This window comes from Peromyscus leucopus, chromosome 15 (assembly GCF_004664715.2).
Source record: "Peromyscus leucopus breed LL Stock chromosome 15, UCI_PerLeu_2.1, whole genome shotgun sequence".
NCBI lineage: Eukaryota > Metazoa > Chordata > Mammalia > Rodentia > Cricetidae > Peromyscus > Peromyscus leucopus.
The window spans coordinates 11786035-11804679 of NC_051076.1; the positions used below are offsets into that span (position 1 = coordinate 11786035).

At 42.8% G+C, this 18645-nt stretch overlaps 1 protein-coding gene across 1 annotated transcript in view; it reads left to right on the forward strand.

Annotated features, from left to right (window-relative positions):
• The first annotated feature begins 4452 nt into the window (after positions 1–4452).
• Rrp15 (ribosomal RNA processing 15 homolog) overlaps positions 4453–18645 on the forward strand; it is a 32324-nt gene continuing 18131 nt past the window's right edge. Inside the window, exons 1-4 of the mRNA XM_028876731.2 lie at positions 4453–4645; positions 13495–13766; positions 16414–16511; positions 17622–17820. Of these exons, the coding sequence (XP_028732564.1) occupies positions 4501–4645; positions 13495–13766; positions 16414–16511; positions 17622–17820 (714 nt within the window). The 5' untranslated portion in view covers positions 4453–4500. The remainder of the gene's footprint in view (positions 4646–13494; positions 13767–16413; positions 16512–17621; positions 17821–18645) is intronic.

Consider the following 18645-nt stretch of genomic DNA (forward strand, 5'->3'; position numbering starts at 1 on the left):
TGGCTTATGAAAGTAGAGTTCTAGTTGCTCCTTAGTGACTCTCAAAACCTTAAGGGATCCACCATATTAATTACTTATTTTTTCTGTTTCTGTGATACAACACCATGACCAAGAACACAGAATTTATTTTGGGTTAGTTTTCAGAGGGAAAGTTCACATTGGCAGGGGAGGCATGCTCAGGGCCACTCACTGATAACTGGTGCACTTTGTTTATCCCAGTCTTCAGATGACATCAGCTGTTTCTGGGACACAGGGGATTTTCTCTATTTTGGTTGAAAATAGATTTCTTTCTTACAATATATTCTGATTATAGTTTCCCCTCTCCTGTCTCCTCCCCCTTCCTCTCCTACCCAAATCCACACTCTTTTTCTCATTAGAAAACAGGCATCAAAAAACAATGATAAAATGAAAGACCATGTAAACAAATACATTGACATAGGACAAAACCAATAGAATAAAGAAGCCAAAGAAAAAGCACAAGAAACATATATAGATGAAGAAACACACACATTCACACATGCAGAAATCTCATAAAAGCACTAAATGAGAAACCAGAATATATACACAAAGAACCTGTGAAATTAAAAAAAAAAAAATCTAAACTCCCAAAAGGTCATTGAGTTGGTTTGTTGTTCCAGTGATAGTGGATTTCTAGTCTTTTTACTTACAATGGATCATTGTAAGAGCAAAAATTTGCTTTCTAATTTGCGAATTCTAGTTGATACCTGAAATTTTCACTGCTTATTTTTATTTCATGCTTTCTAAGTGTTGAAATGCAACAATATAAGTAGGTTGTGCAGTTAAATGGCCAAGCTGACTCTGGGGCAGAGGGCTTAGGTCTGAGTAGCTTCTACCATTCACTGCCTATGTGATTTTAAACAATTACTTCTTTTCAGCCTTGGTCCTTTCATCTATGAAGTAGAAATAGTAATAGCAACTAGCTCATTGGTTTATTATGAAAATTAAAGGAGTAATAAAGATACTTCCCACTATATCCATTTCTGATCATCAGATTTCCAAATACAAAACCTGGATTCTGCTTTATATTGCCCTAATGAAGAAAAAATTTAATGTGTAACCAATTAAGTATTTGTTTCTCCTGCAAATAATATTTTAAACTGTAACCAAGCCCAAAACAATTCTTTCTTTCTTTCTCTTTCTTCCTTCCTTTCTTTCTTTCTTTCTTTCTTTCTTTATCTATTATCAGCTTGATACAGTACAGTACAAATTCTTTTTTTTTTTTTTTTGGTTTTTTCAAGACAGGGTTTCTCTGTGTAGCTTTGTGCCTTTCCTGGAACTCACTTGGTAGCCCAGGCTGGCCTCGAACTCACAGAGATCCGCCTGGTTCTGCTTCCCGAATGCTGGGATTAAAGGCGTGCGCCACCACCGCCCGGCTAACAAATTCTTATCCTAATAGTGAAATGTTTCACTGAGGCTTGCCCAGTGATTGAGTAAAACCAAAACTTATTATAAGCCACAGTCATCCTAGGGTCCCCCCTGCTATGTAGCCTCCCTGGTTCTGTGGGTTGCAGTCTGATTGTTCTTTGCTTTATATCTAGTAACCACTTATGAGTGAGTACACACCATGTTTGTCCTTCTGGGTTTGGGTTACCTCACTCAGGATGACATTTTCTAGTTCCATCCATTTGCCTGCAAATTTCATGCTTTTTTTCTCTGCTGAGTAGTACTCCATTGTGTATATGTACCACATTTTCTTAATTCATTCTTCAATTGACGGGCATCTAGGTTGTTTCCAGGTTCTGGCTATTACGAATAATGCTGCTATAAACATAGTTGAACAATTCTTATATAGAAATGATTATATTGATGTAAAAGTTGGGCTTGATGGCACAGGCCTGAAACCCCAACTACTGCAGAGGCTGAAGCAGAAACAGTAAAAATCAAAACCTGCCTGAGTTACAGAGTTAATTCAAGGCCAGCTTGGGGAACTTTATAAGATACTGCCTCAAAATTAAAATAAAAAAAGAAGTGGGTTCATGGATTGGGTGTGTGTATGTGGAACTAACGAAGCCCCACTCACAGATGATGAGGAGCTTTTGCTAACTGATGACTGGGGTGGGCATGAATTTTTCTTCAAGGCTATGACTGATGGTAGGTTGTCCGTGAGCATTCAGTAAGTTGAGAGAGAGAGAGAGAGAGAGAGAGAGAGAGAGAGAGAGAGAGAGAGAGAGAGAACAGGAAAATGGGGGGCACATGATATATGGTGTGAGGTTGTGAGGGATGATTTGGAGGTGACTATTATGGCGGTACACTGAATACAGGCATGAATTTGACAAAGATCAATAAAAGAACAGAGACTGGGGGCCGAGAGATGGTCCCGTGGTTAAGAATGTTTACTACTCTCACAGAGGATCCTGGTTAGGTTCCCATGTCAGATGGCTCTCAGGCAAATTCCAGTTCAGGGGATCCCACACTCTCTTCCGCCCCCACAGGCATTGCTGCATGTGGTGCACATAAACGCATCCAGGCTTACAAAACTAAGAAATAAATCTTTTAAAAATTAGTTTTTCTGTTTTGATATTTTTGTTGATGTTTCCCCTGTTTTTTTTGGGTGGAGGGGATAGAGAAAGAATATGAAGTTGGGTTGGTAGGGAGGTTGGTAGAATCTTGGAGGAGTTAGGGGAGGGGAGACAATATGATTAAAATATATTGTATGGGAAAAAATGAAAGTAAATATTAAAAAAAAAGAAAAAATGCTAAATATGAGACATCAGGAAGTAGCCTCAGGACCAGCACAGCGTTCATTCTAATGAGAGCGTTATACTGCTGTAGAGGCGAGAATATCACAGGAATCACAATGACCTGGCAGAGTTCAACCAGAATTGTTCTCTTCGGAGGTTTATGCTGGAATCTGACCTTGTCCAAAACTGAATTTACAGTGCCGTATTTCCTGTACTACTTCTGAAATGTCTTATATTTAGGGTGTATATATTTATTTCCTGCATAGACACATCACATCAAAACCAAAACACATCAAAACGAAGATTTTTATTTTCTTCTTCTTCTTCTTCTTCTTCTTCTTCTTCTTCTTCTTCTTCTTCTTCTTCTTCTTCTTCTTCTTCTTCTTCTTCTTCTTCTTCTTCTTCTTCTTCTTCTTCTTCTTCTTCTTCTTCTTCTTCTTCTGTGTGTGTGTGTGTGTTTGGTTTTTGGAGACAGGGTTTCTCTATGTAGCTTTGCGCCTTTCCTGGAACTCACTTGGTAGACCAGGCTGGCCTCGAACTCACAGATCCGCCTGGCTCTGCCTCCCAAGTGCTGGGATTAAAGGCTTGCGCCCCCACCGCCCGGCGGATTCTTATTTTCTGTAGCTTTTCTTTTTTAAAGACAAATTTGGGATGCTAAAAACTGGTTCGGCACCAGGTAAGTGTTTTCAGATCCTCAGTAGTAGATTTCTCAACCAACACAATAAGCCAGATCAAACCAAATCGAAAAGTCCTGGGTTAATGAGCAAAGTGCTCCCAAGTGACCCCTCCTGCCCCCAGACCCCCAGAAGTGAGGCGGGAGAGAGGAGAAGGAATCAAGTTGCAGGTCTAGGGACCAGAGCTTAAATACTGGTAGGCAAGGTCTTGAGCAGCTGGGGATGGGGCTGGCTCCCTCTCTTGGGAAACTTCTGAGGGGGCAGGATTTGGAGAGGGAGGAGAGGGGCTGAGGCACAGCTTCCAACGGAACAAAAACCATTAGATAAGGAAGGAAAACCTGAATGGGGTACTGGTTGGCTATAGGCAGGAGCTGGGATGTATTTCAGATGATGAAATCTTTTAATAACACTGGCGATTTTGAGGATAGGGTATCCAACAGCAACTCCCAAAGAAATTCCTTACATTTTAGACTTTCGAAGAGTGGGTGGAGTCTGCGTTTAATTTAATGAATGTACTAGATAGGATTTAAAGGCTTAATTTAGGAGGATAATCCCATTGTCGCCCCCTACCTTGGGTACTACAAGGCTGTTTTGCAGTTTAGGGAAGGTGGTAGGGAGGACTAGGGCGTGGCTCATCCCCTCTACCTGGGCAGTTTCTCTAACAAAAACCAAGAATTTCTACTCAGAAAACACTGAGCTTTGGAACACTTATTAGAACATTTGGTCCGTTAAAAAAAAAAAAAAAAGTGTGAACGTCGAGTTTGCTTTCTGATTCTGTAATTGTATTGTTACAATGAATGGGAATGCGGTCTCTAACTCCGGGAGCCAACCTTCCAGGGAGGAGCTGGCCGCAGCAGCCGCCCGGAAGGAGGCCGGGCGGGCGGGCCGGAGAGTCCGACTTCAGAAGGCTGCCGGTGCGGGGAGCGGGGAGACCTGGAACCGACTTCCCCTTCGCCTGAGAACACCTGTGGATCGAGACGTTTCTCCGTCTACCCGAGGCTTCAACCCCGGAACTGCAGAGTGGACAACGGCGTTCCGGAACTTTGCAACGCCGGAACTAGAGGAGGAAGTGCCTTTCGTTGCAACCCGACTGGATTATCAGGAGGCACTTCCGGCGGGTCAAAATGGCCGCGACCGTTCAAGACTCACGTGTGAGCGCGGGGAAAAAGCTGAAGCGTTCCCTGAGGAAGAAGAAAAAGATGAAACTGGTAGCTAAGGATGAGGTGTCGAATCGGGAAGATGGGCTCAAAGACCCTTCCGACGGAGAAGGTAACATGGTCGGGCGGAGCTCTGGCGACTGAGAAGGTCGAGCTGAACTCCCCAAGGCAAGGGCTGCGTTTCTTCTTGTTGCGTCCCGGGGGCGAGCAAGTGGGTGGGGTGAGGAGGCCTGCCCTTCAGAGACGCCTTGCTGTCATGTTTAATTTCGTGTTTCGACTCAGTCAGCTGTTACCAAGATGGACGAAACTGCCGGTGCCAATGAGAAACTTAACAGGAAAGCGTGAAAGGAAGGGTCTCGGTTGAAGTAACGGGTGGGCTAGGCTCAGAGAGCGAGCAGCAAAAAGCCACAAGAGGGAAGAAATAGTATTACTGTGCGGTGGGGGAAGTGGGGGCGCTGGGGAGTTAGAGATAAGATAGTATTCAGTGAAAGAAGAGTAAATGGTAAAGGAGAGAAACAAATGTAACATTTGGTAACAGTTCGAGAATGGAAGGAAGATGTATTTTGGGAGGTCTTTCACCGTGATGTGTCTGCCCTTGCTGTTGCTTTGAAAGTTCCATCGTTCTTGTCACCATCTTCATAGTGTAGAAGGAAGAACAGACATGTGCTTCCCACGCCCTCGTTACTGCTCATGTGTAGTAGCTGATACTCACACCCACGCGTGCCTGATCGTGTCAGTCATTCATGAATGGCTTCACATCCCAGAGTAACATCCAGCATTTTTAACTTGTGTGATGTGGCTTGTCTCTCGTCTCATCATGCGCCTCTGCTGCTTGATCATTACTGTTTTCTATTCATATTGGTTGCTGGACACCTGGGACGTGCCCTCTTCCTGGAGTTTCTCTACCTTTCGCCTGTACTGCCAACAGTATTCTTCAAATGCTTGCCTGTCCATCTGATTTTCCATTGGCTTGAGTCTCTGACCCAGTGGAGATTTGTCTTTATGTTTCTAATGCATCACAGTGCTCCTTGTCACGTTGGCTTAGTGCCCTGCTTTTTTTAGATTTATTTTTCTTATTTTTAAATTACATGTATGTGTGTTGGGTGGGTGGGGGATATGTGAATGTGAGCGCAGGTGTCCGTAGTTGCTAGAGGTCTCAGATCCCTTGAAGCTAAAGTTACAAGTGGTTGTTAGCAGCCTAATGTGGATGCCGAGAAAGGAACTCTTCTTCTGGAGCATGAACTTAACTACTGAACATTTCTCCAGCCCCACCTTGCTCTTTTAAAACCTGCTTTTCAAATCTTCTGAAGTGTGTTTGCTGTTTGAAAGTTCCATAAGTGTACAGACAGTTGAACTTCAGTTCCTAGAACGATGCCTGTTACTCGGGGGTTCTTTCACAGGTGTGTAAGGAAATGAATGAATGAACTTGGACTTCAGGGCCAAGAAGTAACTATCATAAGCTATTGCACAGTAATGAAAGGCCTCAGCCCTTCCCAAAGGAACAAAGTGCTGAGCAGAGCCTCTGGTTCTGATGTTGTTTTTACTCCATTTATTTATTTTGTGTGTACTCACGTGCAGGGGTCTGAGGAGAACTTACAGGGGTTTGACAGCAGGTGCCGGTACCCTCTGAGCCACTTCACCTCGTTATGATAGTGTTTTGAATTTAATAATTGTTGTAAGCCTCACTGTGCAAATAAAAACACTTACACTTTAAACAAGATATCAGTACTGCTTACGAATTTGGGTGGAAATTGTATTTCTTTACTTAAGTGTGGATAATTCTGAGCAGAAAATGTTGTTTTTCAGCATAAATACTGATACTAAAGTTCTCTTCTGTTACAGATTATTTGTCAAGGAGGCTTTTGGATAATATGAAAACCTAATTATTCAATGAATGTTTGTGTGCTGTTATGTTATAGTAACCCTCTAGGCACTGACATGAAGGATGAATAAATTCCTTAGAGTTACAGTTTTAAGGAAGACAGATATGAACACAGGGCTGTGATACAGTGTAGTGTTAAAAGGTAGTTATAGATCACTGTCCAGTGTAGAAATGGTCAGGATGGAGTGTGTCTGGATGACTGCCAAGTGCAGGACTATTTATATTGTTCAAAAGAAACTTTACCATGTATGTGAACTTGCAGTTTTGAAGGTCAGCTGTGTCTCCCTGTAAAGCCATAACAGCTTGTGTGCGCAGCTTCTGTGATGGCCTCTGTGAACTTTTCAGGATTGGGTCTTGTCGGTGACTGGGTTACGAGGGCTCAGCTTATGCACAACATGGACTTTTCCAGCTCCACTCACTAAGCCGGCTCTGGTGGTGGTGGTGGTGGTGGTGCATTTCTTTTCCTAATCTAGACCCACATTCAGGAGAGTGGCTGTGGCTCATTGGTCCTTTAAAACTGTAAAATTGCATGGTTTATTTATGTCTTCTGTGAAGGTCTTGCTACTGCATACATGTGGAGGTCAGAGGACAGTCTGCAGGAGCAAGTTCTCTCCACCATGTGGGCCCTGAGGATTGGACTCACTTGGTTTGTGGCAAGGGCATTTACATGCTGAGCCATCTGGCTGGCTCTATTTTTTTCTTAATGTTTATTTGTGTGTGTGTGTGTGTGTGTGTGTGTGTGTGTGTGTGTGTGTGTGTGTGTAAGTGTGCCTTCATGTGGTTATGTGTACATACGTGGATGCCCTGGAGCTGGAGTTACAGATGGTTGTGAACCCCCTTGACATGGGTGCTAGGAACTGAACTCAGGTCCTCTGAAGAGCAGCAAATGTGCTTAACCACACTCCGCCCTCCAAAAAAAAAACAAAAACAAAAACCCAACAACTTTTATGTGTATGATGTTTGGTATCAAACTATATGAATGCTAGATAAGAGTTTAGTGCTCTCCATCTAGTTTCTTTTCAGCATTTAAGCCATCTCTGTGACAGTGATAAAGTATAATAAAGGGTCCTTCATTTTGTAAATTTGGTAATAAATAGTTATTGGTTAATGCACCTTCTTTGGTGTGACTTAGAATTTGATATTTAACCTGAGAAATGGTTGTTTTTATACTGTGAATTCAGTCTTCCTAGAAAGGTAACTCATGGCTTATACAACTATTGATAAACTTTAGATGATAGTAACTGAAAACTATAAAGGCTGAGTCCTCAGGAGTGGTGTGCAAGTTACAGGCATTTCGTTAAATTGTCCTGGGCCATCTATCAGGAGACTGGATCCGAGATGTTTGACTTTTCAGCTGAGCATGACAGTGGTTAAGGGTGGGCCTTCCTGAGATTTGAAGTAACATCATTTGTCATGTAGTTGGGTGGCACTTGCCTCACAGATAGCATGGATGTGGCTTATGTGTCTTGAGCTGTACTTTTCATCTTCTGGTTTGATTTCTTTTGACATCTTGTACAAGGAAGGTAGAAAATTATGCTTTTATAAAATATTTGTGTTGCAGAAACTCCCTGATCTCTGAGACAGAGACATTGTTGACTTTGATGACAGCAGTATCTGAGAGCTTAGCATGAGCCTGATGCATGTGTGGTGTTCAGTAAACTTTTCATTAAGTACATCGGAAGGATGTACTTAATTCTTCCACCTATAGACAACTAGGCTGACACCAGAACTTGGCTGAGTGGCACTGTCGGTAAACATGGCTGAGCAGTTGTCTCTGACTTTGATTCTTTGGGTACAACTAGAAGTCAGGTAACTGAATCAGACTTCAGTTTTCGTTTTGTTGTTGTTGTTGGTATTCAAATACCTGCTTTTATTTAGGATGTAATATTTCTAGCAGTAGGAAACCAATAATTATCCCTTTAAGGTTCATGGATTTCAAAATGTTAAAAGCAAAATTTTTAATTTTTTGAAGAACCCTCATTAATTTTTTTATAGGTGTTATGAATTTATATTTAAAAAACTACTGACAGGTTTTTTAGATGGGATCTCATGAGCCAAGACTTGCAGCATGTCCAACAATGGCCTCTAACCTTGCAGGGTCTCCTGTGTCAGCCCATGTTCCCTCCCACCTCTGGCCTCTCCAGTGCTAGCACATGTGGTTTCTTTTGTTTGATGATATTCCAGCTGTGGTGAGATGGACTCTTACTGCAGTTTTGATTTGTATTTCCTTCATGGCTGAAGATAGTAAGCATTTGTCATGTGTTTTAGGTTATGTGCACTTCTTCATTTGAGAGTGTCTGTGTGGTCCATTTGCCCATTTATTCTTTGCTACTTCAGTACTGTGGTGTTTTGAGTTTTGAGTATGTATTTCAGCTTTTAACGCTTTACCAGATGTGTAGCCAGTAAAGATTCCCCTACTGTATACACTGTCTGCCCAGTGTTAATTCTCTCCTTTGCTGAGCAGAAGCTTTTTCATCTGTGTTGTCCCAGTTGACAGTTCTTCTGTTAACATCCTGAGCTGTTGGAGTCTTATTTGGAAAGTCATTGCCTGAGCCTTATCTTGAGACGTGAAACCCCTTTTAATATAATTGTTTTACACTTTTATTCTTAGAAAACCAGACAGTCGCCAAGGGTAAAAATAACTGCAGTTGTATGTATCATAAACTTGAATAATAGTAGTTGTAATACTTAACAGTAATATTTAATTATGGTTTTAACAAAATGGAACATGCTCGTGAACCAGAGAGACATATGGGATATAAAAATGGTACAATCTGTGTCTTTTGGGGGAAGGTGAGGAAGAATCAAATTCAGGGCCTTGAACTTGCTAGGTAGGTGCTCTAAGTGAAGCTGTACCTCAGTTCTCTCTCTCTCTCTCTCTCTCTCTCTCTCTCTCTCTCTCTCTCTCTCTCTCTCTCATATATATATGTACATATATACACACACACACACACACTGTGTGTGTGTGTGTGTGTGTGTGTGTGTGTGTGTGTGTGATGCCTGTGCTGTGTCATGCACATGGAAATCACAGGGCAACCTTGGGTGTAGGTCTTCTAGCTTGTCTGAGATGGGGTGTCTCTTGTTATCTACCACTGCATATGCCATGCTATCTGGGCTGTAAGTTGCCAGAGAGTCTCCTGTCGCCCTCTCCTCTTTCCATGGGAACCCAGGAACTATAGATGAGCACTCCTGGACTCACTTACGTGTTGTGGAGATCGAACTCATGTTCTCAGATCTGAGCAGTAAACACATTACCTATTGAGCCACCTCTTCAGCACTGTTTATTTTTTATTTTAAAAATTCTGTGTGCACCATGGATATGCAGTGCCCAGGAAGGCCAGAAGAAGGTGTTACATCTCCTAGAACTGGAGTAACAGGCGATTTTGAGCCTCTTGATGTGGGTACTAGGAGCCATACTTGTGTCCTCTGCAAAAACAAGTGCTATTAACCACTGACCCATCTCCCAGCCCATACTTTTTGTTTTGAGACATGGTTTCACTAGGTTGTGCAGGCTAGCCTTGAACTCAGTGAGTCGCCAGGCAGGCCTTGACCTGGCAGTTCTCCCTCCTCAGCCTTAGACCAGTCTGAATCTTAAACAGTACACAAATGTCAGTTGGTGTGGGACACAGGAGGACAACAGCCCTGTAGAGTTGTCCTTGAGCTGCTCAGATGAAGTGGATAATGTTTTGGTTCAAATACAATGTATACTTGGTTCTTCAGTTTGTAGCTTTAGTAACAAAAACAACAAAACCTAATAAATAAATCACTTCTGTTGAAATTTGGTCAAAAGATGAAAATAATGACCATTGATGTCACATACTATTAGCGGAGGAAGGTGGGACTAACCGAGTTATTACTCAAATAGTTGAACCAATGCAGGAAGCTCAGGCACAATGCCAACGAGATTTGTAAGCTTTTATGGGGGAAAGTGTCTGTAGTCCACAATCAACCCCCTGTGAGCAAATCCTTATCTCCAGCCATTGCCAGGATGAGAAAGAGACACTTCCCCAGAGAAAGTGTCCTCTGACTGTGACATAGGAAGGTGGGAGGTAATGTCATTTCTAGACAGTGAAAAACCCTAAATTGTCTTGGTCACATGCTTGAAAAATGGCTGTCCACTTCTCATACAGGACTTCATAACAATCCAGTGTAGGAATCCTAGAGGTAGCCTTTCATTTTTGATGAACGGCAAAACTGCATTGAGACCTAATAACCTAGCAGATAAATGTGCTTTTCATCAAACTGCCTTCTTTATCATTTATTTACTTCAGATAGCAAAGCAGCACGTCTAGGATTCGAAGTATGTAGTAGCCCATGTGAGTGAGTGGTTAGCGGTTCATGGCACAGTATTGTCTGTGTGGAACTTTCCGCAGACCTCCTCCTCTCTCCTGTCCCCAGTGCTTCCTTCTTTCCTCCTAGAACATTCACAGTTGTTATTGAACGTTTCTTTTGTCTGCTAAACTTGAGTTCTTTGGGGGAAGAAAGGTAGAATTATTCATTTCTTTCCTTGTTCTTCATTTAGAGGTGCTCAGAAATGTTGGGGGTTGTGCATGTTTTTAAAAGTTTGTCTTGGTCCTGAAGAAAACCGTTTACTTCCCTGCCAGCCACGAATCATATCTGGGCTGAAGAACTGGCAGGTAGGCAAGCTTGTGAGGCTGCAGAGGGTTTGAAAGCAGCAGCAGGTGAGAAGTCTCCATGTCTTCCTTAGTCCAGTCATATTACATTTAAGATGGTTAAAATTGAAGAACTGCATTCCTCAGTCATGTGGACATATTTGAAGTGTGTGATAGTGATGTGTAACTGTTGTGGAGGATTGCCATTGTTGGAATTTTTGCCGTTATTTGCAGTAAACATCCTCTGTAGTTCTCCCTTGGTTTTCAAATTTTTAAAGTAAAATTCTGAAGTCACTTTTAAAGTAATACAGGACTTGGATAACATTTTATTCATGTCTAGTGATAGTCATGTGTTAGACAGCTGTGTTTACTTTCTGATGCTAAAGATTGGTTAGTGAAAAATTAGCAAAATCTGTGTCTGGATACAATTGAAAATGAAGAGCTCCTTTTTTTTTTTTTTTTTTTTTTTTGTTGTTGTTGTTCTCGTAATGATTGATGGTCTTCAGTATTCCTACAAGGAAATTCTGGTGTGTGTGTGTGTGTGTGTGTGTGTGTGTGTGTGTGTGTGTTGCTATTCTGGGTAAGTGAGGAGCTGCAGCGGCTTGTATCATGGAAAGACTTCTCTCCCTCACACCATGACTCCTTGCTGCCTTTGTATAGGTTCATCAGGACGAACGCTAGATGTCAGTGTTGTAGTTTTGCCATTTTCTAGGATCTGGTAAAGCCTTTTTTTGCTTCTAATGTCCCAGGTAGTATTGGTTCTTAAAACTTTTAGTGGTTGTATCTCTTTACATCTGATTAAAGCTTACTAAAAAAGCAGGGCTTGTGTGTGTGTGTGTGTGTGTGTGTGTGTGTGTGTGTGTGAGAGAGAGAGAGAGAGAGAGAGAGAGAGAGAGAGAGAGAGAGAGAGAGAGAGAGAGAATTGTTGGTCATTAGTATTTTAAGTGCTGACAACTCTGAGAACTAAAACAATATTTTTCCACTACCTGCATTATTTAACTGTTAATATACAAGGTCCTCAAAGATGCCACTGGGGAGAAGTCGTGTGGCTCTTGGCTGTGGACAGTTTTTGCCGAGTTGATTGTATTACTCTTTGTAGACTTTACTGGCTGATTGTCCTCAACCCTAATCGGGAAATCCAAGGAAATGCCCCCAAATTCAATTCAGTTGATCAATATGGCATTTAAAAACTTCATATTGCAGTGTTTGGATTTTTGGATTTAGGGATGCCCAACTTGTATTAATCAAAATTAGTACCTGAAGGACGTGTATTGTAATCAGTCCCTGGGTAAATATCTAACCAGCTGTCTTGGCTGATTTGTGGCTTAAAGTTTGAGGTTAGAAGGACCTGCTACCATGAGGGGTGTCGGATTGTATTGAGAGCAGTGGGGAATTCACGTTTCTCAAAGGCAACTGCTGTCTCTGAGTTTTCCTCTTTGAGAAATTCTCAGCTGCCTTTGTTAGCCCTTATTAGCAAACATTGCAGGTCCCTTTGAAGTGTTTTCCAGTGAATTCCATGGGATTCTGAAAGAAGACACTTGAGCTCCGTGGAGTGCCGTGGAGTGCCCCTGTTGTGTAGCTGGGTGTACACCTTGCTGCCGGCTAAGCTGACTGTACCCCAGCTGCTCAGCAAGCTTCCCCAGCCACGCCCACCGGTGCTGCTGTTGCAGCTGCCCTCTGACCCCTGCCGCCTGGGCTTCTGCTGGTGAGCTCTGCAGCACAGCATAAGGTTGATGTGGCCATGGTTACTCAGCACTGCCGTCAGCATCTTGACTCTCATTTGGGTTTGTTTTTCCCCCCTCAAAAATGTAAGACATGACCAAATAAATTTTATTGCTATATCCAACTTTTAAAAAATCAGGTGTTTTTAGTATTTTTCTGGACATAAGCTTAGAATTTTAATATGTGTGGCAAATTTTTTAGAAAACTGGTACTCTAACACTACACTAAAATGTTTTTCTTCATGAATTAATACTTCAGTTCTTTTTTTTTCTCTTGCCTTTTTTTCAAGACAGGGTTTCTTTGTGTAGTCCTGGAACTTATTCTGTAGACCAGGCTAGCCTTGAATTTAGAGATCCACCTTCATCTCTCTTCTGAGTACTGGGATTAAAGGCATGAGCCACCACTGCCCGGCTAATATTTCAGTTCTTAAAAATAATCTTTGTTAGTCTCTTCAATAATTTAGGGCTCAGCTCGGTTGAAATCTGTGTCTTGAAAGCACTCTGCATTGGACCTGCCTGGTCTCCCTCATCCCTACAGATGTGATGTGGAGCAGCTGTTGGATTTGTCTCTGCAGCCTGGGTCTTGAAGCCACTGTGACTTCCCGGTCCTCGTTGTGGGCTGCTGTCTGGTGCTGTTAGCCACACAGGGAATCCTGGTGTCCTTGTCACTGCCACAGACACGGGCGTCAGGAGGGCCTGGCAGTGCTGCCCAGGGCACTAAAGTTTCATTTATTTTTACTCTTAGGTTCCATAGGAAGCTGCGAATCAGAAATGGACCAGTTGTCAGATGATGGCGCAGTAGAAGCCGACGGTGAGGACAATGTTGAGTCCTGTGAAGAAGAAAATGATGAGGCTGCAGAACCAAGTGCTGGAACTAATTCTGGCTGGGCAGATGCCATGGCTAAAATCCTTAACAAAAAGACTCCTAAAAGTAAACCCACCATCCTCACCAAAAACAAAGAGCTGGAGAAGGAGAAGGAGAAACTAAAGCAGGAGAGGTTGGAGAAGAGGAAGCAGGTCTGTCTGTCCGTTTGTCTGTGCTGTCCTTGGAGTTTGTCACAGAAGCATTCAGCTTTAAGGGCATCTTATGTGGGGGTGGGTAAGCAAGGGTAAGTCAGGACCACAGTCTTGTGCAGGCTGTTGAGCACACCCAGCCCTACTATGGAAATCTGAATACCAAACTGCATGTAGTTCTTAGCATGAATCTTAAAAGTTCTTATTAATAAAATCAAACCCAGGGCCAGTTATCGGGGCGAAATGCTGGATGGTCAGAGAGACAGAATAAGCCACAACTACCTCACCTCGCTGGATCCTCAGCTGGTCTTGTCTCCTCAGACTGGAGGCCTCTGAGTCCTCATCCAGAATGGGTCTCAGCTGAATTACTGCTCAAAAGCCTGAATGCTTAACCAGCCAAATACTTCTAGTTTCTGGTCCTCACACCTTATATACCTTTCTGCTTTCTACCACCACTCCCTGGGATTAAAGGCTTGCTTTCTGGGATTAAAGGCGTGATGAGTCACAATGCTTGTCTGTGTCCTTGAACACATGGATTTCTGCCTCTGGAATGCTAGGATTAAAGGCATGTGCTACCACTGCCTATCCTTTATGTTTAATATTATGGCAGCTCTGTCTCTGACCCCAGATAAGTTTATTAGCATGTACAATATTTGGGGGAATACAATACCACACAGTTCAGAAATGGTTTTTTGCTGACAGACCGGATTCTTTTCTGGTCAATCACTGCTGATAGAAATTAGTCTAACCTGGATTAAAGACCTAAATTTTCCAAGAAGTTGGCTGTTGTACAGTATAAAAGAAGCTATGGTGAGCTTTTCATGTCCTCTGTACTATAAGTATCAGTATGTCAAAAATATTTGGTTATAAAAATAAGTAGTTTCTAATGAAAGAAAAGTAACTTCCCATGTTTGTACTGACAGTGTAGAAGTACAAACTTCCAGGAAGTTTCTGTACAAATGAAGGAAAGAGGCTTGAATTAGGGCATACTGCTTTTTATGTCTGGCATGTCCTTGCTCCTTCTTGGGTTACTCCACTTAGAAGTTGGGATTTTCCTGCATTGCTCTCTTGACACACAGGTGTACTCTTCCTGATAATTCTTTCTCTTCTTTAAGATAAACTTTGGGGGTTGGGGATTTAGCTCAGTGGTAGAGTGCTTGCCTAGGAAGCACAAGGCCCTGAGTTTGGTCCTCAGCTCCAGTTGGGGTTGGGGGCGGGGGAGAGATAAACTTTGTCTCTAACCTTACAGAGAGCTTTCCCCTGAAATTTGAATACTTGTTTATTAACTGGTAAAGATTAGAACCAGTTTTTAAAATGACAGAATCTGTAATTACCTCTACTCTCCAAATTCCAGGAAGGGCAAGAATTTAAAGCCAAGGGCAAGTGTGTAGGTCAGCTCTGAGTGCTGGAGATGTGCTGTGCATGGGCACATGAATGCACACTTGAGTGCTGGAGATGATGTATTGTGCATGGGGCACATGGATGCACTCTTGCTGATAGCAGCAGTAGTGGGACTGGCCATCTGTAGAAGTCAGGTAACGATGTAACTTGTTCTGGTTTTGTTTCTCACTCTGTGTGGTAATGAGTCTGCTGACTTTGAAACCACCGACCGACAGGGCAAGAATGCCTTTTCTAAAGGAGCCAGACTAGTCTGTGTTGTCAGATCTGGAGTGTTAGCTGTATTCTGTTGTTATTTTGTTTTTCTGGAACTCACCCTATAGACCAAGCTGGCCTCCTCATAGAGATCTGCCTGCCTCTGCCTCCTGAGTGCTGGGATTAAGGTGTGCATCACCACTGCCCGGCCTGACTGTTCTTACTACAGAAGTAGAGGAGGATAGAGAAAAGCCAGCCAGCATTTCCCACCCTTCTTGGTGTAGATGCTTAGTGGCCTCCAGGAGAGTAGTTTATCTGGTCAGTATATATCGGTTTGGGAAGCAGACCTGAGCAGTCAGTCTGTCAATTCAGGCACCTGGGACCAAGGATGTTGCTCAGAGGCCATTTTACACTAGCTTGAGTGTTGTCTGTGGGACTTCCTTTCTCCAGCTTCCCTTCAGTATTTGCACAGTGGTAGGAAATCTGTTCATTTGAGTTTGGAACTAAAAAGGCTATATGTGATGAGAACATTGTTAGATGTGCCTTGAGAGGAGAAATATGTTTATGTGATTTTATACAAAGAGAAATAGACAATATGCAAGACAGATCGTGAATATCTGCATATAATATTGTTCTATTCAGAACTGGTACAGAATTGATTCTGAGAGCTGGTGAATCTACTCTGAAGATAACAGGTAGCCTAGCTTGCCCTTAGCAAAGTGAGCAGTGTGGTCAGTCTTGTGCATCCTGCTGATGTGCTGTGGCAGTCGGGGACGGCTGGCTCCCCCCTGCCTTGTACTGCCTGGCTGTATGTGCTGGCAGTTCTCCAGAGCCTGACGCCAGAGGATCTTAGAGACTGCCTCTCACATGATATGCCGAGTGCTAAGCACAGGCTGTCGGAGCCGAGCCCCTAAAACTGTGGTTTTAAAAACAGCCCCTATGACAAACAGAGCTGGGTGATTTATTACCTTTGTCCTTTCACAGAATATCATATCAAAGTTTGCTGCACTTTCAAAAATGCCTAATATTCTTTCACATAACTGTATTTATAACACAGCTTGATAAGAAGCGGGAGTGGGAAATGATGTGCAGAGTGAAGCCAGATGTTGTCAACGACAAAGAGGCAGAGAGGAACCTTCAAAGGATTGCAACGAGGTAAGACAGTGCTTCTGCCTTTAAAAAGAAGTACAAAAAAGCAAAAGCTTTGACAGTGATCTACTTGGTCAGATTGGATTCCTAAGCTCTGCCTTCTCAGAGCCAAGTGCCACACAGCCAATCCTGCTGTTGGACACTGAATTTAACCAAAGGCTTTGGAGGTGTCATGAGGCAGAACTGTAGTATGCTCAGTGTGTATTTGGTCTGAGTCTGCGGGGGTCATTGTTTTTATAGTTGTGGGAATTGTGGAGTCAGACCCCTGACTGCGTTTCTCCCTGGTGCTTGTCTAATGCATGGTGCTGGGTTTGTTCTCCTAGACTGTGTTTGCAGGATGAGATGTCACACATTATGCCAGCTTTACCTTGGCCTTTTGCCTCTAAACCCCACCCCAACAGGAGCACCAGACATTTGTCAGCTTCCATGTCTAGGGCTGAATAGGATATGGTGTCTTCTGGGTGACCCGTAGCAATGAGTCTTTTGAGAATGGGATGTATTCTGTATAGTGACAACCGTGGGAGTTGGGGAATCGGGAAGGCTTCGCAGGAGGCAACATTAAATTGCTACTTAAAATACGTGGCAGTTTTATTTGGTGGAATGATATTTAACTTCTGGTTACTCTGGTCGTTTTCTGATCTGTGTGGGAGTTACACAGTGAAATGGCGGGGAGTCTGCATACACTACTAGATTTCTTCATCTTGATTTATCTGTTATTCCTAGCCTGTGAGGATCCCTGGAAATTGAGACACTATGTTCATTTTGTTTTGAAAAAAAAAGGAACTCAGTTTTCAATAGTGCCATAACCATTATTATTTTAAAATAACTACATGAAAATTCAGCTCACTGACATATTAAGACCATTCACTCATGTATTCAGCATGCTTTAAAAGTAAAATGAGTTTACTACCTGATTTGACTAAGAAAGACAGTTCCCATTAAGTTCCTGCACTGTCCACCAAGCCGCCAATGGGAGTCAGTTCAGCTCAGTGTTTGCTTTCAAGAATAAATGAGAATATTTGCCACCTGAGAGTGCTTGCTTCTTCCAGACTGGTGGTAAGACGGTATTCTGCTGTGCTTGTCTGTGTTACATTGCTCTGGTTTGTTACACTCTAGGGGTGTGGTGCAGTTATTCAATGCTGTTCAGAAACACCAAAGGAATGTCGGTGAAAAGGTTAAGGAAGCAGGAGGCTCCATCAGGAAGCAAGCTAAGCTGATGTCAACTGTTTCCAAGAAGGATTTCATCAGTGTTCTTCGAGGAATGGATGGTACAAATGAGAACAGTTCTGCTGGGAAGAACCTAAAAGCCAGACAGGTAAGAAGACTCTGCATGACAGGAATCACTGCATCAGACACTGTTAAAATGTGACAGACAACCTGTTAAAATACTGAGATGGAGAAACAGCACCCTGCAGAATTAAGAGTTCTTTCAGATCTCATTGCAATTTCTGATTTCCCACAAGGTTTGAATTCTTTAGTTCATGATGATGTTCTCTGTGGAAATTATCAGTTATTGCTATCATGATCCTGTTGATAGAACTCAGGCCAAATGGAATCATAGAAATGGTGTGGAAGTGGGGTCTGCATTGCTCCTGTCTGAAACTATCGTTTTTCCATTGCGGAAAGTGGAAACCCAGGTGAAGATGACTTTAAACTTTGGTCCACAGAAGTGACTGGGATGGGATGTAACTTGTAACGTGGAGTCAGGATATTGATTGAGGAGCAATAGTGGACAGCCTCTACATTGAGTCGGCTTTAGTGATTTAAGATTCTAGGTACCAGCTTAGAAAGGTGTGGAGGTGTACACCTTCAGTTCCAGCATTCAGGAGGCAGAGGTAGCTGGAGCTATGAGTTCTAGGCCAGCCAGGGCTGCAAAGTGAGGCCCTGTTTCAAGGGAAAGAGATTGTAAGCACCTCTGAGATCTTTGGAGTGATGGCTTTACTGCTCGTTATTCTGCTGGTGGACCTCAATAGATTTTCAACTGTCCCGGGAAAGGTGCTTTCATCTCCTGAATGTGCTTTCATCTCCGAAGGGCTGGGTGAGAAGGTGGAGGGAGGGGGATGTGAGGGGCTTAGTGAGTTGGGGAAACAATGGAACACTAGGAGTTTCACAACAGCTCAGGGTTGTAGTATGTTTTAAT